Source organism: Haliaeetus leucocephalus, unplaced genomic scaffold (genome assembly GCF_000737465.1).
Source record: "Haliaeetus leucocephalus isolate CR32 unplaced genomic scaffold, Haliaeetus_leucocephalus-4.0 Scaffold164, whole genome shotgun sequence".
Taxonomy (NCBI): Eukaryota; Metazoa; Chordata; class Aves; order Accipitriformes; family Accipitridae; genus Haliaeetus; species Haliaeetus leucocephalus.
The window spans coordinates 1,002,361-1,027,380 of record NW_010972600.1 but is presented as its reverse complement, the minus strand read 5'-3'; the positions used below and the strand labels follow the sequence as shown (position 1 = coordinate 1,027,380).

General features: G+C 49.9%; 2 protein-coding genes and 2 non-coding genes across 5 annotated transcripts; 1 reads left to right on the top strand and 3 right to left on the bottom strand.

Annotated features, from left to right (window-relative positions):
* Positions 1-172: 172 nt before the first annotated feature.
* On the bottom strand, positions 173-246 carry TRNAN-GUU. The gene has a single exon. It is a non-coding gene; the product is annotated as a tRNA-Asn (tRNA).
* A 218-nt stretch (positions 247-464) lies between these two features.
* On the top strand, positions 465-537 carry TRNAF-GAA. Its single transcript has one exon. It is a non-coding gene; the product is annotated as a tRNA-Phe (tRNA).
* A 613-nt stretch (positions 538-1,150) lies between these two features.
* Positions 1,151-11,673, bottom strand: LOC104829099 (PWWP domain-containing protein MUM1). Of its 2 annotated transcripts, none has more exons than XM_010563177.1 (15): positions 11,608-11,673; positions 11,043-11,085; positions 10,461-10,556; positions 10,102-10,193; positions 9,670-9,740; positions 8,221-9,243; positions 7,513-7,632; positions 7,010-7,080; positions 6,442-6,518; positions 5,854-5,914; positions 5,262-5,337; positions 5,084-5,134; positions 4,197-4,627; positions 3,171-3,259; positions 1,151-2,930 (listed from the first exon to the last, which is right to left on the bottom strand). In XM_010563177.1, the coding sequence occupies exons 3-15, from the start codon at positions 10,515-10,517 to the stop codon at positions 2,852-2,854; spliced, it is 2,298 nt and encodes a 765-aa protein (XP_010561479.1). In that variant the 5' UTR covers positions 10,518-10,556; positions 11,043-11,085; positions 11,608-11,673; the 3' UTR covers positions 1,151-2,851. The 2 variants fall into 2 exon arrangements, with proteins under 2 accessions (XP_010561479.1, XP_010561480.1); XM_010563178.1 differs by having other exon boundaries at positions 11,515-11,667.
* Positions 11,674-14,881: 3,208 nt separating this feature from the next.
* Positions 14,882-24,186, bottom strand: LOC104829168 (calcium/calmodulin-dependent protein kinase type IV-like). Its single transcript, XM_010563278.1, has 11 exons — positions 24,089-24,186; positions 20,433-20,511; positions 20,041-20,103; positions 17,466-17,548; positions 17,214-17,286; positions 16,516-16,606; positions 16,344-16,418; positions 16,043-16,118; positions 15,808-15,934; positions 15,541-15,693; positions 14,882-15,106 (listed from the first exon to the last, which is right to left on the bottom strand). The coding sequence occupies exons 1-11, from the start codon at positions 24,184-24,186 to the stop codon at positions 14,882-14,884; spliced, it is 1,143 nt and encodes a 380-aa protein (XP_010561580.1).
* Positions 24,187-25,020: the final 834 nt, after the last annotated feature.

Sequence of the window (25,020 nt, the reverse complement as noted above, 5' to 3'; positions counted from 1 at the left end):
CCTCAAAGGGCCGGCGGGCAACGCGGGACGGGGCTGGGAGGGTTCCGCGGGCACCCGCCAGGCCCTGCTCCGGCCCGCGGTAAAAGGAAGCCGGGGGGGAAGGCGGCCGGGGGGGGTCCCGGTACCGCGGATGGGGCTCCGGAGGAACGGCCGCGCAGGAAAAAGAAGCGACCGTCCCTGGGTGGGCTCGAACCACCAACCTTTCGGTTAACAGCCGAACGCGCTAACCGATTGCGCCACAGAGACCGCGCTGCCGCCGCCGCCGCTGCGCCCGCTGCTGTGGGCAGCGTGGACCGCCCCGGTGCTCGCCGACACACGCCGCTCCCGTCTCCCGTGTCCCATGTCCCGTGTCCTGTGTCCCTCTCCCCCCCACTCCAACCCGCCGCCCCGCCCGGTGGTCGCCCCGGCCCTACCGGGGAGGGGGGGGGTGTCACGGGAGGGGGGGGAAAGAGCGCTCCCATGCAGCCGAAATAGCTCAGTTGGGAGAGCGTTAGACTGAAGATCTAAAGGTCCCTGGTTCGATCCCGGGTTTCGGCAGCCGCTTCTTTTCCTGCTGGGACTCGGGCTGCAAAACCGGCTGCTAGCTCTCCCTTAACCCCCCCAGCCCGGGGCTGCCAGGTGTCGGTGAATGCACGGCACAGGCACCCTCCCCAAACGGTGCTCCAAGTTGTTTTAATGTCCTAGAAACAAGCACAGGCAGGTACAGATAGAACGCTGCGCACAGGAGGTGGCTGCTCAGGTGAAGGAAGGCACATCAATTAAAATTGGACAACCATAACAAGTCACTTGCATACATCATCTCTGCCCAGAGCGAGTATCTATTTTAAATAAAGCACAAGAACAGAAAACAGTAAGTTTGCTTTCTTGGACTCACCCCTACGTTTAATAATGTGAAACTACAACACTGAAATGCGACACTACGCTTTTATCTGACATACAAAAATAATCTTCACCTGATGTAACATACAGGTGGAAGTGTCTCCCTGCATGCACTGCAGACCACAGCTTAAAATCAGTGTTTGAAATAAATGAGCATATTCGAACAAAAGTAATGACAAGCCTTTGAGTTTCACTTCATCCAACTTTTAATTGATTTAAGACCACGTAATTCTGTACATCGCAAAACTGAATTTGGTCTCAAGGTACGAGGAGTACTGTAAGTAACCTTTAACAGCTGGTTCAGAAGTTGAAAGTGGTTTTTAAAGATGTAAACATTTTAGTGTGCTTCAACACAATGTATACTCTTAGTTGTCCTTAGGCAGAAGAACGTATTTATGGTTTTTAAAATGAGAATTCATCGGTGCTGAATTAAACTAAGATAGTATTAGCCAAAAGGTATGGAAAGTAAGGACTGAGATAAAGGCAAGGTGATTGGGGAGTTCTGCTTCTGTGCAACGGTTTGAAGAAAGATCTCAACAGTACTTTAGGAAAACAGAGAAGTGTAGACATGATTAAGTTTTAAAGGAGGGGGAACCTTGAGGATACGCCAATCTCTGAATAGCCACAAACAGCACCCAGTTTCATGGGCTGGAAGCTTCTGCATTCTGAAACAGCTCCACAGCTCCATTTGTAAGTGCCACGTGCATCTCCAGAATTAACTCTGCCAACCTGCCATCAAATTTTTATACTGTTGCAGAAAATGCATTATCCCTTCTCACAGGTTTTAATGAAAAATGAAGAATAATCCAATTAAATACCTGTTCTATTCCTACAGTTTAGGTACTTGTGAATGTCCATTCGATAAAGTGAAAAAGGATTCCAAACGCATATTGAAACTCAGTACAGAGTACAGGGTAATGAAAATATATTCAGATAGTTATTGTAGCCAGAATACACGTCAGCATCCCAATGTACATTTAAACTTCTTCCTTAATTTCAAATCATCTTGATTTCTATTGGACAAGTGAGTAGATCACACTTTCATTATAAAATAGAAAAATACTAATCATTGGGCTTTTATCATTAAATACTTATCAATAACACTGCAAGTCTGTCAAAGGCAATTTGCAATATGCTACACCTTTAGCTGGGGGAGGGAACTACATATGATTAAATCTGATATTTAAATCAGATAGAAAAAGACAATCGAAGTGTTCCTAAAATCATGGCCTCAAAAAACAAAACAGCATTCAAAATGGTTTCACTTTTAAACGGAAAAATGAATACTTTGGGTTTGGTTGGGTTTTTTTAAACAAACATTAGGTTCCTTTTCCACTGAATTTTACAATTGTCCTATCAACAGAAACAAAGCCTTTGTTATTCAGACTGCATCATTACGTACCAATTTTATTTCTCACACTTTGGGAGACATGTAAAGCAAAAATAATCAACCCACTGGAAACATTTTCAGACAGGAAACCTGCATACATTCAGTAGCAGTAAAGTCATGAGGCAATACACGGCTACATAATTTACCAGTACACGTTCCTCCGAGAATAAGAGCCATTCCTTTGTCAGACATTGGGCCAAAATAATTAATATAGAACTTAGTGTTGTATCAAGCAGCTCTGCAAAACACTTGCAGTCTTTGCAAGTTCCATGTTAAGAGCGCTGAACGGATGAGGACCGAGGTGGCCGCACACCCGCAGCACTCCTACACGGTTTGCGTCGTCTTTTACAGGCAGTTCAACATGGTAAGACCAAGAGAAGCAGTGTGCAGCTCCAGTACGCAGAATCGAGAGCAAGGACTGAAGATAGAACTGTATCTGACAGTCATACAGCATTATAGTGACTACAGCTTTGAAGATATACACATGGATTTTAAAAAGTAAGAATTACACATTTTATACAAATAACCACTTCATTATATACACTCAGTGACAGTATAACTTGGGCAAGTTTGTACCACTGTTCAGCTGCTGTCTGCAGATGCTGGTTTGGTCTTGCACTTTTTTCTTTCTAGAATTTCTTCATCAAATATTTCTCTCTCCCTAAAAAGAAATACATTGAAGTTCCATAGTAAAAAAAAAAATCTTAACATTTTAAACAGTTTGCAGTGTGTTACAGTAACTCAGCAAGAATGTTTCCCAGGTTTAATTGTTTTGTTACTTAGACAATGAGAAAGCTTGCCTTACAGAAGGGAGGATACTGAACTCCTGCCCTTATACTCAACGCTTGTCTGTATAGACAGTAAACCAGTAAGAAAAATTCAGACAATACTAAAGAGATACCTTTTGCTCACAGATGGTCCTTTTATGTATTTCTCTTCTGCCTTCTTGTAATCTATGTCATCCACAGCAGAAATCGCATAAATGATGGCCTATAAAAGTATTTAGTTCATTTATACTCACGAAACAAAAGCTAAATTACAAGTGATTTGAAACTGTCTCAGTAGATAAGCCCATTTTTAGAATAAGGTTCCTCAATAGAAAATTGAGTGAAACTGCTTGTTGTGTACGTGAAGTTCTTAAATAAATAATACAGATTTGTCCTTTACCATTCCCAGGAGAGTATTTTTATAACCAGATTAAGATATTCTTCATAGTAATTTTGTTTCTACAGAAGTTACTAATGTTCTCCTAGGAAAGTTATCCTAACAACAATAAGGATCTAAAAGTGCAACTGTAAAAACAAACAATGCACCCCCCCAACACACACAAAGAACCCAAGAAAATCCAGAGATAACTTGCCAAATTAAAAGAAAACATCCAAAGCTTTGAAGAGTTTCAGAAGTAATCAAAATACACCAGAAAGCAATCAATCTGCCTTTAAAAACATCATACCACCTAAAGCTTCTCCATTCTGTGCTAATGGCTTAAAAAAATCAGCACTTAGAATTACACTGGTTCACCTCTCACCCCTAACCCTGCCAGCCCACTAATGCCAACATCTGCAGCACCCACAGGAAGCACACAGTGATTAATACTGGGGCTTTATTATTTATTTTCTCCAACATGTAATGTAAACATATTTGTTCTCTGATTACCAGCCCATGAACATGACTTAAGAGCCTCCTGCACTGATCTTAATATTCTTCACCCGAGACATACATAGAAACTACGCACAGTTTCACGCCCCTTGAGCTGAAGGGACCATGACGCAAGCTGGTAGGCAGGCAGGTGTGAATATACCTGCATGGCTCAAACATCACCCAGCTCCCAGGGAACACTCTGTGGTCATTAAACTCGAATCAGGTAACACTAGTGTTATTTACTTACTTCAACGTTTACTTTTCTCAGCTTTTCGTATTTACTTACTTCAGGCAAAAGGACATCTGAAATAAATTTTATTCCATCTCCACTTATTTGATGCAGATTTTTAGCATCTATTTCATGATACACTTCCTTCAAGTAGTTCACTACAAGGTCTAATTGTTCTTCATCCTCTAAATATGTTTCAATGCAGGTCACGTACTGCCTTGAATTCAGGAATTCCTTCAGCCAACGGGATTGTTTTCTGCTTTTCAAAATAGCCAAAAGATGCTCTTCAGCCCCCTTAGTCTTCACTATAAACTCCACTATCTTTTTATTCGCTTTATCTCTAGCGGCTCTTGTTCTGTCAGGAAGAAGTTTCTTGGAGGGCTTCTGAGGTGAAGTTTCTGATAAATACTCTTCAACATCTTCCTCTGCCACATTTGGAAAGGTCATTTGGACTAAACCTTGATAACCTTCCTTTCTAACTGGGTAACCTGAAAGAAAAGCCACAATCATTCATACTTAAATATACAAAACAACGCGCGCTCTAGCATACATATTTACATAAACAAATACAAAATAAGTGACTTCCTTGATAAGAGAGAAGTTTTTCTTCCTCCCCTACCAAAGACAGTAAAAAACCACCACTACCAAAATCTTAACTTTGCCTTAAAAAAAACCAAAAACATTAGGGAGTTGAAACTCTGACAGGAGCTCTGAAATGAACTCTCTAGAACGTGAAGTAACCAGTTACCCAGTTGTCTTTAACAATCAATATTTATTTAACTTTTGTTGTGGGACTGAAAAACCGTAGAGTACAATAATGGTGCGTAGTAATTTTAATGGTAGCCCCATGCTGGGTCTGATGCCTAACTCAACACACATGTGTAAACATTAGAGCTAAACTTGCCTACTAAGAGAGGAATATAAAAGATAATGAATTCACTTACTGATATCAGCAGCAAAATATTCCAAGAAGGATCCCGTAAAAGAATGACAACCTAAGAAGCCCAGAACAGCGTTATTTATCAGTTCAATTAAGCCTATGAAACAAAGCTGACAGTTTTGGTGTTATCTTTTTTCTGACGTATATCAGAATGGATGACATCATCCAACTCATCTACTTACCTACTCTAATTCGATAGTCAGAAATCAATCGAATACACCACTCAATTTCTTGGCGATAATCTTCTTTGGCTCGTTCCTACAAAAGAAGAGCTGTTTACAGTCCTAAAAAGAGTGGCCTATTAAAGCTCTTAGGTCTAGGACACTAACCAGGTAACAGAAACAGCTAACAATAATGAATCAAAGTTTACTTGCAGTTTTCTGCATTCTCCTGAAATTCAGCTTCTGCCATCACTTTGTCACGCACCATCAGAGTAGCTTTGTTGTATGCAGAAAACCCACAAGTGAAGGCACAGTAAGAGTCCTAAGCAACTGCCTGCCTTCCACATACACAGTATTCTTAGCAGCAGCCTCACTGAGATGGAAAAAGGTGTTGGGGGCTCCCCTTCCCATATTATTCTCCATCTTGTGGAGCACGAATTATGTTTAATTACTTTGTTGAATAGAGTGAGAGAGAACAGAGAACCGTGAACAAACCCAGACCAGCCAGCTGCACCACACTCCTCCCCCAGCGTCAGTTATACATTGTGTACACAACTTTATTTTTTCCAACACATGTATACACTTGCAGTTACATGTTACTGGTAGTACTTACTATGAGCTCCTGCTTTTCTTCACAGTCAAAGTGCTTCAGATTCTTGAGAGATACTGAGAAACTTGATGAAACAAAAGAAACACAGTTAGGGAAAAAAGGTAGTCGAGTTACATCTCTATTCACTACAGCTGTACACCCTCCTGAAAATTAGGTTTCATAACAAATTCATAATGCAGGTTTTACTAGTTTTGGTTTTCATAAGAAGCTAAAACTATGGAATCTTTTAACAAATGAGAAGTACCTGGTTTTAAAACAAAACTGAAGGCAGGCCTGCATTTCCAGGAAGTTTAGGCACCACACATAAAAAAAAAAAACCAACAAAAAAAACCCCACTAGCTGGGTCCCCAGCCCTTTTTTTTATTCCTCACACAAGCGTCAGCTGTTCACAGGAATGCCAGCCTGTCTCAAGTGGCAGCATGATAAAGCACCTAGCCCATATCTGCAAATCCTCACCTTACTTGGTCCCTCCCTCCCAGATCAACCTTAGTTTTAACTGACATGTAATTGCCCTGTACCAGGAAGAGGGTACAGGACACTGCCTAAAAGAAACTGAAAGTTCAGAACATGATCAGGATCCACAACATTTACCCTTTTTTCTTGTCATTTGTATTCCCTTCTATCAACAGCACACATGCCTTTCTGTGTTTCCGCTTCACATTTTTTACCTGTTGAAAGGATAAGGTCTCATTAGCATCCCAAAATCCTAAAACCCTTACAAAGCAGGAACGTTTTCCATCAATATTATACAGTACACCCCATACTTACAGGAAGTTACACAAATACAAAAAATTAAGTTTAAAGTGGCAAGAATAGCAAGTTACCCCAATGGAGCATTTTTGATAGTGCACAAGGACCCATACTCTTTCTTTTGTTAGTTGGGTACAACAACCCTAATTCATGATACAAGATATAAAGGCTCAGCAGTAATCCTCTGCTCCGACATAAACATGTGTCAATTAACCACATTTATTTTTTATGTGCTTTTGTCATACGTAAATTTACTTCTATTATCTTTGGAATGCTTGTACTGGAAGATCTTTAACATGTGCGGCTCTACACGAGTCAAGAAGGGCAAAAGACACTCAAGAACTCGGTAAGCTGCTCTTTATCAGACCCCTTGCAATATCACTCTAAGAAGGCAGCAAGCTGTTCTTACCACTGCTGGCCAATAAGGATACCTTCGCAATTTGCACCAGACCAAAATCCCTTCTTCAATTGACTGTGGTTCTACGATGAAAAATAAAGTAATTTTTCTTTGAAAAAAAAAAACCAAGACAAGACAGTTAGCTCACCCTCTCTTATCAGCCTCCTTTCAGGAGTTTCACTTCAACGCTTTTACAAGTTTCAACTAAGGTGACAGGGCCCCCCCCCACCCCCCCAAAAGGCAGCACACATAATTCTGAATACAGGAACTCAGAAATTTCAATCCTAGGCCCTTGCCCAGTTTCACAATGATTTGCATTTCATTCTGTTTCAAAATGCCTTTCTGGGGCATCCAAGAAACACATTTTATTCCAAGCTTGAACAAAGCTGGATTCACTTTCTAGAAAGGTTAGGTTTCATTGCCAAGGCTTGTCAGCAAACTAGAAGCACACATACCCTAAAAGAGCACACCAATCTTGGGTGAAGAAGTCTCATATAGGTACACTGATGTCTCACCTTGATGTGATAAAATACTAGGAAGTTCTTCATCCTCCTCCTCTTCATCTACTAGTGCTGAGATGCGATAGAGACTCTCTGAGGAAACTACCTTTGAAGACAGGTCAGACAATTCCAGTCCTGCCAACAGCAGCAAGCACTAGCATTCATAAGGGTGGAACAGTGATTAAAAAAGTATCAGCTTCCAACCAGGTGAAACACACGACCATGAAAGTGACCCCGCAGGAGGGTGAGTCACCGTAACACACACACTCTCAATTCTCTGCCTAGGTAAAGGCCTAATAGTCTGAATAAAAGATGAAAAAGGGAAAGCAACAAGAACAGGCTAGTTTCAGGACTCTGTACCAGCCTGCTCCTTTACATAAAGTCATTTCATCTCAGCACTGACCTGCACACTAACTAGATAGCAGTAAAGAAAAAAACCAAGCCACCTGCATGTGAAATTAGCAAGTCAGCAGTAACTCTTACTCTTTACTAGATAAGTCCAGTTTTTCAATGCAAAACCCTAAACAACTCCAGACAACCCAAATGCCACACTAGTTTTTAGCCAGTATTAAAGCAACTGCATTTTGTGCTTCTCCAAAACTTAAAATTAAAATCAGCAATTTAAGAACCTCATTCACAAAAGCAATGCAACATTCCAAGAGAACAACAGTGCTCAATGATCAAATGGGATGAGGTTTTCCCTTCCCCAAGTGATATGCCCACCTTCATCTTCGTCAAAGTCAGGCAGTTGAAACTGCTTTATTTTATTCATAACCACATGTGAAGTAGTCTTATTTTCCTCCTTTTTATGCTTATTTTCCTCCTTTTTATCAGAAAGCATCCCATGGTTAGAAGGCCCAGATGAAGATTCAGGGCAATTCCTTTTTCTGTACGAAGACATCGTTGCACCAATGTCTTGTTCTCCATTAATCCGTTTTAAACTCACTGGCTTTTTTCTGCCATCTAATTGTTTTGCTGGACTTTCGCTTTCACTATTGATGCCTTTTTCCAAGTTATCTGAGGCACTTTTACAAGAGGAATCCAGTAACGTCCTTCTAGGCTGACTTCTGGTGTTTGCCCTGCTGACAGGTACCACTTTGTCAGACTGGCAGGGGACAGACAGAGGAGACCCTTCCTCAGCAAGGGGATGTGCTTGATCCTTGGGGAAAACATTCCTACACAATACAGGTGATCCCACACCTCTTGGTCTTTTTCCTCCTTGCTTACTTTTTTCCTGCTTTGGCTTAAGTGAGACTTTATTTTCTGGTTTGGACTTTGTCAACGATCTGGGTTTGATTTTTTTCTGCCTTGGTAGTGATTTTGATTCTGGTACTTTGCAGTTTTGACTATCCAAGTCTGAGGTATTACACAAGTCCCCAGTACCACATATGGGAGGGTTTGTTCCACTTTCACATGCTTTAGCACTCTCCTCCAAAATGAATGAACCTTTCTGGTCTTGTTTTTTTGTATCAGTCTTCAGGCTGGGGTTATTTTTTTGTTCTCTTTTCTTCTTGGAAGTCTCAGGCTCCAACATTTCCTTAGAGTGAAAGAGCAATTGGCATCTACATAAGGAGGTAGGTGAGAGAGAGCCTGCATTGTTCTCCTGGGATAATGGAGTATTTGGTCCCTCCTCTGAAGGTGGTACTTGTCTGGGTGAGACATTTTGATTCAAAATATCCAGGGCAATTTTAAGAGAACAGCGATATTTCAGTTCTTCCACAGCGTCACTGGAATCATTCCTTTGATCTGATGAAGAACAACATGCAATAAATGCAATAATCTTCATTTGTACATAAGAAATAAGAAATTTTATTTATAGTATATCTTCTGTTTAAGATGCAACTTAACACTTAAATCATCTGTGATTCTTAAGAATATAGAGACATACAAAGTGCAAGATTCCAACGCCTAATTTTGATGGAAGTACACACAAGTTCTTTCACCATTCCTTCCAACACACTACACAAGGGAAGAGCAAAAGTAGCTGTGATAACGTTTAGTCTGTTTTCAAACTTTATGGATGGAATGGAAAGAGGGGAGAAGAAATGCAAAAAAAACCCCTCAATAAATACATAAGTGAAATATGTAACTACTGTCCCCCAGGTTGAGTTTCTGTGTATATTTTACATTCAGAATATACACAAGGCAGCAAATGTTTTGACATATCCTCACCTAAGTTAGAGGCAATGTTTTCTATACATGCTTTCTTCAGTGGTACAGCATCTGCACAGTTCACACTAATCCTGAAAATACAACAAAGCTTACTGAAAACGTCACAGTGTTAAGCACTATTAACCGCATGACACTGCTTTCATCTAGCAATAACTTGCAGTACTTTTTTTCCCCAAATCCCATACTTGTTAGCAGAAGGAAAAAAAAAACCACCACATGAAGAACGCCTGAGCTAACAGTCAGCACGTTGTTCATGGATGTTCCATGAGACAACTACATGGCCAGCTCTAAAAAGGCAATGGGTTTTGGGATAGCCATCTAATCCTTCTGTAAATCAATGATCTCATTTCACAGATATCTTCAGATAAAGGGATTACTTCTTTTTTTAATGTCTAAGAGTGCAAACATATGACAGTAACAAGGATACTTAACTCTTCTTTCAAGCCAAGTATTTCAACTTTAAAAGAAGTCTCCTTTGCATTAGTAACAGATATTTTCCCAGAAACTCCAGTTTTGCACAAAACCTACATTAAAAGAGAAAAACTTGCATTTAAAATCCTTGACCAAGTCTGTTAAGACTCTAGGACAGATCTGACATCAAAACATTTTCAATATGAACAGCGCAGAACAGACTGACATTCCATTGCATCTGGTTGCAGTATTAGGCTCTCTATAGATTAGCTGTTTTTTAAAGTATATACGTGTTTACTTGGAGCTCGCTCTTACTGCTCCATTTCATCCATTTCTAAGTTATAATCACAAACACTTCCTCATTTGTACATCTGCTTTACCTTTGCTGGCCACAAACGCTTCTTCCACATGCAAAGAACATACTCTTGATCTGTCATGACTGTGTTTCACACAGAAAAGGAAAATCCCAGCGTGCTCTGAAGAAAAAGCGAATAAAAGAGTTACCCAACACTTGGTCCATTTTTGTCTTCCCTTTTTTTTTTTAAAGAAATAGAGGACTTAAATAGAACACATTATTACAATTATGTATCATTTTACCTTCGAGATCACTGGACTGATATTACTTTGCAGGCATTCTCCAAAATTAAGTCCTAACAGTGTATCTTTCTATAGCTGTGCAACATAAGAATGTCTTAATGAACATGTAAGCGTAGAAAATACCATCACAAATAAATAAAAAAAATGCTGCTGTGGGCCTGGACATTCTGCAGCTCCCTGTGACCAAATCCTGATAACGGAGGCCACTTGTCACATCTGACAAATTATGCCACGCTGTGCCAATTTTTGTGTGTAGTTTACAACTATAACCTGCGTGAACCAGCTAGAGTCCTCCTGTGTTTCTTAAAGACTTGAAACGCTTTAAGAAAGACCCCTCAAGAACAAGAAAATCTTCCTGTACTTACAAAGCCGAAGACTCAAGTTTCCTCGGCACGCTGGAAGTCGGTCCTGCCACCGAAAGACAGTAAGAAGCAGATATTGCTGCTGCACTGAAGCACCAGACCGTGTGGGCCTGGGGCAGGGGCACAAAGCCTATCACTGCCGCGCCATTTAGGGAAACTATGAGGCTCCCAACAGCCCCCACCTCAGCCCGCTCCCCCTGCCCTGGCTTCCCCTCCCCGGCTTCCACCGCCTCAACAGGACCCGCCATGAGGAAAGGGCTGGGACGTGAGGAAAGGGCTGGGACGTGGGGGAAGCAGCCCCAGTGCCCCCAGCCAGGGTGTTTCCGGCCACGCTGAGGGGATGGACCGCCCTTCCTCACCCCCCACCCCCCAAGTTCCCCCCATGAGGGGACAGGCCGCCCCTCCTCGCCCCCCAAGTTCCCCCCATGAAGGGGACGGGCCGCCCCTCCTCGCCCCCCACCCCCCGAGTTCCCACCATGAGGGGACGGTCCACCCTCTCCCCGTCGCCGGTGCGAGGCTCCGGGCCGCCCGCCCCTCAGGGTCCCGGTGTGTGAGGGGGGGCCGTTACCGTGCGCGGGCCCGACGCGGACAGCAGCGTCGAACCCCCTTCCTCCATATCCGGCCAACCGCCCGCGTCTGCGCATGCGCCGGCCTCCCCTCCCGGCAACGACACAGCCAATCAGCGACCCCCGCTCGCGCTCAGGTCACCGCCTTCCCGCCGCCAAAACACACGCGCTCCGGCCAATCGAAGCGTCCGCTCCTCCGGTTGCTCCGCCCCCTCGACTTCTCCTTCTATTGCGGAGGGGGGGTCGGGGCACGCCCCGCCCCCGCTGCCGAGCGTCCCTGCCCACCGGCGTCACTTCCCCTTCCCGCCGAGGCGGTGACGTCAGGGCACCTGTGCGTCCCCTGCGTGTCCCGGGCGCCATGGCAACGGGGCCGTGGCGGTGACGTAGTCACCTCGGAGAGCTGCACTGTGACATCAGGGTGCGGCAACCGAGCTCCCCGCTACCCCCACCCCCACCCCGGCAGGCCCCAGAGGCCCCGCGGCCCCAGGCTCATCCCAGCCCTTCCGCCTGTGGGTTGCTCAAAGGCGCTTTTTCTAATGCAACCTTACAAGGGATTTGTCTTATTTATTTTTTTTTAGGTTAAATTACTTCGCAGGCCCAAGCGTCCTTGCGTCACACAGGCCCTGCTCAAAAAGGCTGGTGCGTATTTACACCAAGAGGCAACAGGCAGAACAAGTGGGAGGTCTGCGTCAGTGCTTGGACAACAGAAATCACCCCAGACAGGCAGACAGAGCGCACATTTAGTTGTCCAGAGTCTGGAAATAAATGGTGGTATGAAAATGGGCTAAAGAAAAAAAATCAGAAAAAAAAAAAAACAAAGGCCTTCAGCAAGCTGCTATTCGGCCCTGCCAGTTTTTAGCCCTTGTATTCTGAGAATAACAGTGAAAACGGAGCCCACGTTACGATGTTTGATACTTTATTAGCTGTCTATACTTCCTTATAAATACCTGCAATATTGGAAATGTCACCACTACACTGAAGTAGTAAGTTATTAAAACACATTCTGAAAACAGCATACAGACCAAAATGGCATCTCCTATTAGCTTTACTCCCATGAGTACATGGGTTTTTTTCTACCTTGAATTACTGATACTTGTAGAATAATACTTTGTTGACATAACAGAAGAGGCAAACTCCTTGGTTTTGCTTACAGTTTTCCCTCAGGTGCCTTCCATCGCTGAAGACACTTTGTTACTCGCTGTTACCTAATCGATACCTAACTTCCCATTATTCTGCAGGATCAGGAGTGGTCTGCAGGCAGGGCATCCTTACTCAGTGTTTTCCAGCATCAGTCCCTGCATCACAGGCTCTGGGTGCGCTGAGCACTCTGGCCTGGTCCTGCAAGGCGTTATTAAATAAGTATTTCATGTCAAAGGATATAAAATAGTCTTTTAAGACCCGGGTTAGTAAACATGGTCAAAGTTGGAGTTCTGGCCCCACTGGAGTAAATGGGGATACGTCACGGAGTGTGGAGGACAGAGAGCATAGGATAAAGCATAGGATAAAGACCGGAGTTCAGCACACAGCAAGGTTCAGCCCTCTATAGTAAAAAAAGGAGAGGAAACAACTGCCCCTCCTGCAAAATGCAAAGAAAAAGAAATAATTATCCCCTTGCTGAAGCATTCTCCCATGTTATCAGCGTTTGCTTTCTCCAGAGTAAAATCTTGCTGTGCACCTGCTTCCCCATTGAAGGTATGACTGTTATTAAAAAACCTGCACATTTCTGGTCGAGACCTAATATTTTTCCAATTAAAAAACCCCCCTGAACATCTGATTTCTCCTCTGTGTTCAGCTTTACAAGCACTCTAAACATAAATGAGCTTCACACGGTATGGGTCAGCCCTTACATGTAGTCTTTATGATTTCTGCTTGTGCTGTAAATAAATATGAAAGTTGTGTTACATTTGCTTTCCTGCCACTCTCACTCTGATTACAGCTCTGACCTGCTGACCTACCCTCTGTGCCGAGCTGGGTGTCTGTAATGGCGGCTTTCAGCTTCTGCAAAATTTACATTTTTGTTTGCAGCCTCTCCTTTAGCAGCTATTCGGTTCTCCATGCCCATCCTGGAAAAATGAGCCTCATGTACAAATTTCGTTCTTCTCCACTTGAGATTTTTTTGCCCAAACACGCTGTTATATACGTTTGGCCCAAACCGCGAGGGGTGCGGGTCATGGTCATCGCCTTGGGTTAGCAGCCCTCGCGCTGGATCACACCAGCTGGGACTGCGGAGCAGCCACCTGGCTTGCTGTAATCCCCCACGTGCAATATGGCTTTTCTTGTCTGATTACTTGTTCTGTATTAAAATCTGCAAATGCTTATCCTGTGGCTTGGTAAATAACTGCCTAAAAAATTGCTTTTCAAGAAGTTTGTCAACTGATTTCATTAGTCTTAAAAACCCAAAATATGTATAAACTCATTGTCCTCACTCAGGAAACAACAGCACCGTTACATGTGACAAAGTCTTACAACGTGCCGTAGAAGGAGTTGCATTGTTCTTCGTTAAAACTCGTCATGTAAATCATAACCTGGAATGCCAACGCAGAGGCCAGACAAGCCAGCATTCCCGGTTCATGACAATCCTACCATCATCATGTATCCACAGCGAGACTGAACGTGGGAACAAATGAAACTGGAGTGGAACAAAAGCACAAATCAAGCAGAGGTTGTCTACCGTCTAGAGATAATAAAGGAACCACTGGCAAACACTCTTTTTCCGGATAGGATCAAACAGCTGGGTTCAAAGGCTCCTACAAACCTTGTCTAATACAGCAGTAAACCTACAGCTGGGTCTTGTAACAGTGACTGTAGATGTAACGTCGATGGTCAGCGATAATCCAGACGCACCCTCTCCCCTAAGCCAGTAAGGACTATTTACAGGAACTTACAAAACTGTCATAAAGACAACTTACTGCCTTTGTAGGGAAGGAGAAAGAAATCCTTTTTCTGCTGTTTGCTCCTCCTTTTTAAGCCACCTGGGATCTTTTCACGCCACAGTGGCCAAAACTGTTAATTTGTCGGAAGACCAAGTCACCAGCCTTGTTTCCTCGGTCGGGTCCGTACAGACACACACTCACAGCAACCAGATACGACTGCACTGGCAACAGGACACTAAATAAGGATGTTCCACACGACAGACCACGGGCTCCCGACGCACACCTACACTCGGGGCGCTCCTGTCCCCCCAGGCTTCTCCCGCCTCTCCCCGTGCCAGCGTCTGAGGGTCAGTGGGGTATTGCTTGTCGAAGCCGTGGCGAGCCAGTGGCAGTGCTGAGCGCGTTAGCTCTCACAGCCGGCGCCGTTCACAGGAACCTTGGACGCGGTGGGGCAGTTGCTCCGGAAAGTGTCGAGGTCCTCGGTGGTGGTGGCTTCGGGTCCGGCAGTCCCCGTCCCCTGGGGCAGACAGGCGCCCCGGGGACCCCCCTGGCTGCGCCCGCTGCGGGAGCAGTCGTGGTGCCCGTGGTTGCCCAAGCGGCTGGAAGCCACCACGGCTTTCATGGCAGCCTGTTGCAAAGGCACAGCGGCATGAGCAGTTATTAGTGTGTGTTTGGCAGACTTCTCCCATTCGATGCCATTCCCGATGCACTCAAGCCCCCGGAAAGTGCAGAAGGGGAGACGGCACCCGCTCCTTCAGCCATGCTGAGCTGGAAAGCGCAGCCCTTTGCCTCGGACAAGGCTTTTCCCAGCAGCAGCTGCCTCCACGGGCAGCTCAGCTGCTGCTCCCCGGGGACGCAGCTGCGCAAAGAGCTGCTCTGTTGTCCTTCTCCCCCCTCCCCGAGCCAGCCCCCCGAGCTGCCATGTGTCACTGAACATTTATCTGCTCGGGGCAGGGGATCCTTAAAACCCAGTGACAGCAGCTCTCGGTGGCCCCAGCCGTTTCCATGAGGGGACGCGAACACGAGCCACCCCTGGGGGTTGACAGGGCTTTTTCAACTCACCTTCAGTTTCCGCCTGGCGTTAAATTCCTGCAGTTTCTTCTGCGTGCTGTCCATGTGAGCAAATTTAGCAGCTTTTCCAGTGACCCAGGGATGCTCCAGAGCCTGGTAAACGGTCAGTCTCTTCTGGGGGTCCAAGACAATCAATTTTCTGACCTGTAATGAACAAAAAGGCTTCCTTTGTCAAAAGCCCCTCGTTTTGTTATTTCACAAGCTTTGACCCAAAGGCTTCATACTTGGGCAGCCCCGAGCCCCAGCACTGGCTCTCACCAAATCCTTGGCGTTGAGGGAAACCTCATCCCACCACGGGGACACGAACTCGTAGTCGCAGGTGAGAATGCGGCTGTACATGTACTGGTCCCCTCGTGGGTCGAAGAAGGGCTCGAAGCCACAGAGCCTGCGAGGAGAAAGGAGGTTTCCCGGCTGCTCGTAGTGGGCTGAGGTGAAGTAAACCGTCTTGCCGCCGCGGTTTCACCGCCTGCGGGGCCCCGGCGGCGTTACTCACAGGATGTAGGTGATGACGCCCACGGACCACATATCCACTTCAGGGCCATACGGGCACCCGTGGAGGATTTCGGGGGCTGGAAGCAGAATTTGGGGTTCAAATGCACGGGTGTGGGGAGCTCCCAGCAGCGTGGCCACGGTGGGAACCGCACAGCAGAGGAAACACCTCCTGGGCACCAGCAGCGTCTCCCGAGCCCAGCACAGCCGTCAGCCATCCCTGCACTGAGCTGTGCGCAGCCTCAGGCAGGGAGCAGCCCTACCTGGGTCTTCCCCCACCACCCCCAGCTTTTCCCTCCACTCACCACAGTATCCCGGTGTCCCACAGACGGTTTTCATGGTGTCCTGTTCATCCACGATCTTGGAGAGCCCGAAGTCACCTTGGGGGGACAGAGAGGGGAGCAGTGCTGCCGTCAGGGAGAGGGACTGTTAACCCCCCCCTCGTGCCATGACCCCCAGGCCCCCTGGCAAACCCACCGATTTTAAGGGGAGCGTCGGGGGACAGGTCTGCGTAGAGCAGGTTCTCTGGCTTCAGGTCACGGTGGACGACTCCATTTTCGTGCAAATACTACAGAGAGAGAGAGAAAGCGGGGATGGGGGGGAGGAAGGGAAGGGGCAGGGGAAGCCCCATCTGCCTTGGACAGAATTCGGGAGGAGGCAGCAGCGATTTGGGACCCAGCACAAACATGGACCAAATCGCCCGACTAGTCCTTTGGAAACACCCAGCACCTGTGGTGCCAGAGCTGCCGGCATGGCTATAGGGGCACAGTAAGGACGTTTCCCATTATGAGTTTCCATTTTTAAACCCTCCCGTTGCCATAGAAACCCCATCTCCAGTGGACCTGTGATGCAGAGCTACGCTGACCTTCCTCCCTCCTCTCCTTCATCCCCTCCAAACGCGGATCAGAAGAGGTACCTCTGCCTTCAGAAGGCCAAGGGCAAGTGGGCAAACGCCTTTCCCCAGGGATATTTGGGATGGATGCAGCTCCCAATACCTCTCCCCAGGGATATTTGGAATGGGTGCAGTTCTGGGTGCCTCTCCCCAGGGGTACTTGGGGGGGTGCAGCCCCCACAGCAACACCCCGGAACCACGCAGGGGACCTCCTTGCCAGGCTGTCCCCAGGGGTTGCGGGGGGGACAGGAGGACGGATGGACACATGCCGGGGGCACGTTACCGAAACGGCTTCCAGTATTTGCTTGACCACGTGGGCTGCATCCCGCTCGCTGTAGAAACCCCTCTCCACGATTCTGCGGGCAGACGGAGTCAGCGTGGCAGCGTCCTGCCCCGCATGGACCCCCCCCTCACCCTCCATCCCCCAACCACAGTGTGCATCAGCCCCCTCCATCCTCATCCTCCCGCCATCGGGGTGGTGGGATTTGTCCCCCCTCATTAGGAGCTGGGATGGGGATTGTGGGGCTGGGCATACCTGTCGAAGAGCTCTCCTCCCGTCACCAGCTCCAGGACGAGCGTAATCTCGGAGGGCGTCTCGAAGATCTCCTTCAGCTTGATCTGAAAGGGACAACGGGAGGGATCCAGATGCAGAGGCTGGCTGTGCTGGGAGGAGCACGCAACCACCGGGCTGCCAGGACGTAAGGGATTTACTGGGACAACCAGCACTTTTCCCTCCTTGCCTTTTTATTTGTTTGAACGTGACGTTTTTAACTGTTTGCAACAGCCCTGCTCGCTTAGTTGTGCATTAAAGATGATGCTGGGAATGGGAAGAGACTGGCACGTGGTGCCTTTATCCTCTTCACGTCTCCAAGCTTGTTAGCCAGAAGAGGAGCTGACTGAAAGCTTTTTAATTTCACAGCTTTGTCGGCCACGCTGGCACCTCTGGCACCTCCGTCCAGCCTTGCAGCGTGGGAGCGATCCGTGGCAAAGCCCTGCCCTCATCCTCCTGGGACAGATTCTGCACATCTGCATTTGCAGGGATGCAGGTGAGATGCACAGAGCCCCGAGGAGCCAAAGCCACCTCTGGAACTGGGGTCCTGGGACCTCATGACCACTTTTGGAAGTGTCCCTTGGACCATTTTGCAGCAGAAGAGGCACTAAACAAACTGGTTTTCTCCTGAGTTTTGTTTTTTAGCTCCCACACAAGGTGAGCTTGTCTGCATGAGACCTTTGTGCCACTGCAGCAAATCTGGAATTAACAGGTCTCTCTTAAAACTACGTCAAAATGCAATTTTTTTTATTTTTTTAATGGAAAACAGAGAATTTCATGCTTCTTAAGACTTTTGTGACACTGCGAATTTCATGGGGCTTTAATCATTACCTTCATAGGCTGGGTGACAAGCCGTGATACCCTGCAGGGTGAGAGACACTATGTGGCAGCTTATTGCATTATAATAATACACGGAAGCACTATAATTTTCCTATTAACTTCAAAAGTTTACAATCCTATTATCATCCGCTGTTGAGGTTGGTGCTGAACGATAGCGAGCACATAGACAGCACCAGTGTAAAGAATGAAATGGAGCATCTCTTCTTCAAAAATCACTTGAACTTGGGAGTGAGCAGAACCCTACAGAAAACTCAGTGATTTAAATATTAAAACCGTCCACCTGGTTCCTCCTCCACATCTCCGTGGTGCTGCTGCCTGGAGAGTGGAGGAGGAGGGAGGGCAGAAATTGAATTTTCTGTTGCGTTTCTGATAACACATCAGAGAGGAGCCTCTACCCATCCCTGGCCAGTATCACCTGAGCATCCTCCTGGGGTGCTCCGAGCGGGCGATGCCTATCCCAGCTGTTGTCCCTGCATCTGCCCAAATGTCCTGGGGTGGGGAAAGCACCCGATTGCCCCAAAACACTGAAACATCCCAACACCCAAGGCAGGCCCATGCTGAGCTGGCTCAGCTTAGGGATGCCCCAGCTCCAGCATGTTTGCCCCCACCATCCCCATTGTTAGGATGTTTTTGACTTCTCTCAGCTTTATCTCTTTGCATGAAGGTTTTGGATGGTGGCAGGTGGGCAGGACATCCCCACTGGGCTCCTCCAGAGAGCAAAGCCTTATCGTTCCAAGGGCGGTTGATATGGGCTGGGCTGGAAGCAGCCGTTTTTAGGCTGCGTTTTTAGTGCTGCTGAAAAAAAAATGGCAGCTTGGGTAGCAGCAGCCAGCAGCAAGGCAATGTCCTGTTGATGGCCACAAAAAAAATCAATTGGAGGGGGGTCTGTCGCACCCCTGCAGAGCCAGCACTCAGCACCATGTTGGCAGCAGCTGCCAGGTGGCTTTTTGTGTTATTTCTTTAACTCAGGTCATCTCCGCGATGCTTTTGCAATTTGCCGGTGGAACTAAGCAGCCGGGAATAAGCCTTTTTGGCAGGTGGAGGGACGGGGGCACAGAGCCCCTGAGCCCCCTGCCATTGCAGAGGGGCCGACACAGTGGCCCCAGCTCTGCTGACACTGGCGGTGATTAGATCCGCTCCTGGGCGTTGCAAATCGTTCCAGCCGAGCTGCCGTTATCCCCCAAGCGCTGAGCAAGAGAAACGGCGGCCGGCCGCGCTGGGACGAAGCACCCAGCACCCGCAGCCCTGTCCTCCCCTTTTATCTCCCCTTGCAGGATTCATTACAGATGGGTAATTTTCTGTGGTATTCATTTGATCTCCTCGATGGAAATTGCTTACCAAATGGAAATCTCAGGCCAGGGGACAGGGGGGAGGATGGGGGGGCCCCAGTCCTTGATGTCAGAGCTGGGAAGCTCAAAGGCACTGCAAGGACCAGGAGTTTCATGCGGCAGCAAGCAGGGAGTCACTGTGCCATGGCGAGGACTGGGCATCTGGAGCCCGTCTGCAAGGCAGGGAGGGGACACGGCATGCCGGCAGGGTTTCCCATGGGGTGATGGGTTCATCCTTCACCGACACAGGATGAGGACAAGGACATCCCACAGCCCTTCCCTCGGCACTGCCGGGCTGGCCGCGGGCAGAGTTAGGGGGAGAGCCGCACTCATCAGCCACACCGACCCAACACAAAGGGAGCTGCGAGCTGTGCCACGAGGGTCGTACTCACAATATTGGGGTGCGAGAGCCGCAGCAGGACCCCAATCTCTGTCCTCACGATCTTTTTGTCGATCTAGAAAGCAGAGACCACGCGGAAGCGGTGTTACCTGTGCTGCCAGGTCTGCGTCTGGCCCCCCGCCATGCAGAGACACCCCCCCATTGCTCCCTGCCATTTCCCACGTCTGTCCCAGGGCCCATTTCCTCAGCAGCAGCAAAATGCACCCAGTACCCCCCCAGCCTGCTGAACCCCCAGCCCAAACCCCAGTGCTTTTGTGCATCTGAGACCCCCGGACGTGTGGGAGCGATGCCCGGCTGACAGCCCTCTGCCCATCCCAGTGCCAAGGTGCTTTGGTAGCGGAGCAGAAACACCCACACACACACACCCCCCCTGCCAACACTCACCGTCTTCTTCAGTATCTTGGCAGCATACGGGGTGCCCGTGCCCTTCTCCTCGCAGCTGTACACCACCGAGGTGGCTCCCCTGCAGGAGGGCAGAGTGTGTGTGAGGTGGCCTGGATATGTCCGGGACAGAATGGGGGGTCCCGCTCGCCCCATGCCCCCCACCATGACCTTTGCCAGCCCCAGACCCTGGGAATTCAGCATGCATCCCCTCCTGTGCACCCCCCTTCCCACATCATTTCCAGCTTTCCCGGGTAAAGCCATTTTAATTAAAGCCGAGTCCTACGGGGGGTTTAAATCCTTAAGCAGCTTTCATGACAGGATGGAGCCTCCCTCTCCCCACTCACGGCCACAAGGACAACCTCAGAGGGGACCGCAGGGACACTGCGAGGGTCCCCATCCCAGCCGTGTCCCCGGCAAGGCCATGGCACACACAGGACAACCCCCTGCTGCTGCAAAACCTCTCCGCGAGGTTAAACCACTCCAAGTTACAAGAGGGATTGTTCCCATTAAACCCCCAGCAGTGCCCCTCAGCTGCCAGTGATTTTTAGATCTAGTTAATAATGTTTTCTAACCACTGGACGGTGAAATCAACCCATTGCTGCAGGCCATTACAGGGCTCGTTTGCAATTTCATCTTTGCTGCCTGGCTCCTCAGAGCAGATTAATTCTCGCCCCCGAGTAATCGACCACGTTTTATTGCTCTTTGGCTTCACCGTCTTCTGGGACCGAGTTCAGGCTCTGCCTCAAGATGCACGGCATGCCCACCTGCCCATGCCCTCGGCCCAGGCAAGCACCGACACTGAAAGGCCAGCCCCGTGCACCCAGACACCATCTTTTGCATCAAAATCCCCCCCCGAGACCAAAACCAACCCACAGCGTGGCTGCGAGCGACCTTTTGCTGCAGCCCCACATGCTGAATGCCCCGGCGCCGGTGGTGCTCCCTGGGGTGCTCTCTTGAAAGAGAGATTTGCTTTAAAAACGAGTGCGGATTTTTGCAACTCATCCGGCTGAACTTGGGAATCGCGTTCCCATGGCAACAGCAGAGCCGGGTACCAGGTACCACAGGATGCTGCGGGGCCTGGGGATGCTGCAGGGTGAGGAAAACCCAGCAATTCTAGACCTTGGTAATTTTCAAAACATTTTCTTCCTTTTGCTCAACATTTTCTATGAAATTTTAATTTGCAAATAAAAAGTGATTTGGAAACATGCCTCTCAGGCTTGAAGGGGAGAGATGGCTATCAGCTTCTTCTCCAGCTCAGAAAAATGGGCAGAAGGCTTCAATTTGAACCCAAAATGGCATCGCTGCTGCTGCAGCCGCAGCAATAATGTGGTTCCAGCGGGGGAAAAAAAAGTCAGGAGCATCTCCCCTGCCTCCAGCAGCCCTCCCGCAGCAAGGGCTCAGCTCACGGCAGGCACGGTTTCCAAATGCGCCGGACGGATTGCAGTAAACCAGTAGCACTCTGACCTGCCAGCGCCTTTCTGCGCGCGGCAGACGCCTGGTTATTATCCTGATTTCCCAGCCGGCCTGGGCGCGGGGGCAGGACCCGGCAGCCCCCATTCCTCATCCCTCCGCCCCCTCGCCACAGCTGAATCCCAGCCCGGACCTGGCGCCTCTCGCCCTCCCGCAAGATTTTTTCCGCACGGACAATTTGCAGCCTGATTCCTGCTGCTAACAGGATCATTTAGAAGCCCTCGGCTCGGCGTTTAGGAGGTGCTGGGGTCGCTCCTCGGATGCGGTGCAGCCTGCTGTGCCCGTGGCACAGCACCGACTGCCCCTCACGCGTTCCCAATTATGGCAGCGGCTGGATTCATGCCGGCATTTGCTACGCCCCAGCCCTTCGCCCTGCCAGCCCCAGCAGCCGCTGCTCACTGCTGCTTAAGGCCTCAAATAAATATCCGCAATCAACCTTGACTGCAACAGGAGATAATTGCATTTGCTTTACAGATGAACTGGAAAATGTCGAACAATGGGATTTGCCGAGAGAGCCTGGACCGGTGGCAAGGGCACGTGCAGCCTGCCAAGTGCCGGGGCCGGCCCGTGGGGAGGAGCGAACCCGTGGCCGAGCCGGCACCCCGGCCGGACACTGCTGCCCACAGCCACGCTGCGACAGCCGAGAGCAGCCCCCAGGCTGCTCCGAGTCACACCTGGGGCACGTCAGGCTGGGTCCTCCGTGCTGGCACGGCAGCACGGCCGGCGGGACGGCCACCCCACGCTCCCTCCATCCATCCCCTGTGGCTCCTAAGGCCAGAGCAGGATCCGACCTCGCAGCCTGGCACGGCAGCTTGGGCAGCACTGGTGCACCATGGCAGAGAGGCACTAAGCGAAAGCCACGCGTGGCAAGCGGGCTCCCACTGCCCTGGGTCACATCGGCTGCCCAACACACCGGGTGTGCAGCCGTGAGTGGACAGCTCCAAGACTGAGGCCAGTTTGATTTAAACCTGGATGCTGAAACCGGGTGGGTGGGTGGGTGGATGGATGGGGCTCAGAGCCTGTCCCTCTGTCCTACATCCATCCGTGCAGGGCTGCGTGCTGCCGAGCCCTGGGCTGACACTGGCCACATCTCAATAAGAAGCCTTAAATATCTGCTGTTTTTCAGGCTCAGAGGCTCCTCTGCCAATGGAAACCCTGCGGGCAGCTGGGGCTGGCCCAGCCTGAACCACCACCTCCGAAAACATTTGCTCCATCTGCTCCTTGGTGCCAGCACTGCCGCTCTTCTCCACCGTACCTGGGAGCATCTCTGGGATATGTCGTGGCCCCTGGGGCACCAGCAGCCTCCCGGGCCCGTGGGTATTTGGCACCAGCCCCGGGGTCTCCCGGACGCTGCATCCCGAGGGGCCCGGGCAGGGCTGGGAAAGGGTCGAGCTGCTGCAGAGGATGGCAGCGCCGGAGCGGTGCGTGCCAGCAGTGAGGGCAAACCCGCCGGGGAAGCAGGGATGGGCGCTGCCTTTGGGCAGGTTTAAAACACGTCTCCTGTCAGCCTGGGAAATGACACACAGCACCCACAGGGCCTGGCACGCCAGCCCTGATGTCCCCCGACCGTGAGGATTTACAGTAGGACTTCTAATAAATAAGTAGCAAGAGCCTCCACCAAGCAGCGGGTGGCTGCCGAGGCGGCTCCCCTCCAAGGCACCACGCATGGGGATGCAGCCGGTACCCTCGGCGGGGCTTTCCGACTCAGGTGGGACAAATCCAGATCTGGGAATAAATTCACCCTGGGCCCACGTCCCTTCTGCGAGGCTCACGCTGCCTGTCCTTTGTGTGGGGGCTGCTGCGGGAGGGACCCGCCGCAGCCCCACACTGTGCCAGGCTCATCACCCACCTCCCCAAAGCCTTGGGCTGCTCAGGAGGAAGATGGGTCTCGCCACGAGCCCGCTCTCCACCCCAGGGGTGAGAAACAAACAGCTCCACGTCCACAGGGAACCCAGGCCCCATCCTGCAAAACCTCAGTGAGCATTCCCGAAACAACTGCTGCAGCATCATGACAGATCCCGAGCACCAGCCTACACGGGAGGACAGGGTCTCCCTCCATCCCCCCCTCCCATCCATCCCTTCCTCTCCCCACCAGGCCAGTCCCAGCCCCACTCAGGACACATGACCGTTCAAGGTGGGCTCCTGCCCCCGCCAGCCCCTGCTGACCCCCCCCCGGCAGCCGGTACCGTCCCAGCTCGGGGCCCACGACGTAGAAATCTTCCAGGGCCGTCTCACGGTGGGACCCATCGATCCAGTACTCGCTGCCGGTCTTGGAGGAGGGCATGGTGGGCCAGGGGTGGCAAGCTCCCGCCAGCTGCTTGGAAGAAGAGACCCAGGCATCGCCGCAGGCCCCCCCCCCCCCCCCCGCCTTGCTGCCCCCATGCGTGCGAACACCCAGATGGCCCAGCAAAAAACAGTGCTCGGGATTATCAAGCGTGATGAAGTCGCAGCCACAAATCTCCTTCCCACCAGGCACGTACGCTGCCTTTTTGGAGATAATACCCTCCCTGCCTATGTCGTATCCCCCCCAGCTTTTTACACCAGCCCCCCCCCGCCATTTCCCACCCCATCCCCACCTTTCTGGGGCTACCTCGGCTTTTCAGAGCCCGGCAGGCCAAACGCTGTGCCCGGAGCCCGGGCTCTGCCCCCATGGACTGGCACATTGGGGTGTTTGCACCCCGATTCCTGCTGTCACCCCCCAAAACCACCCCAACACCAAGCACGCCTGCTGATCCCAGGAGCCCACATCCCACCGGGGGGCCCTGCAGCCCCTTGCTCTTTGCAACCCCCTTAATATTGCGGTGGGATTTGGGGAGCCGGCACATACCGTTAGCTGCGACGTCGTTGCGCGGCGAAGCCGTGTCCCCCTCGATTCTGCCTCATCCCCGGCGCGGGCCGGCTGTGCGGAGGGTGGGTGCTGGGTGCGGGGGCCGCTCAGCGCCCCACACGCCTCGCTGGCTGGCACCGAGCCTGGCTGCAGCCCCCCCCCCCGGGCCCGGGTTGCCAACTGGTGGGACCCCCCCACACAGCTGGTCCCCACCGGGGCGGGGGGGGAGGGTTAAGACTCAGCTCCTTGGGGTGCTCCGCAGGGGGCTGAGCAGCGCTGGGGCGTGGGGTG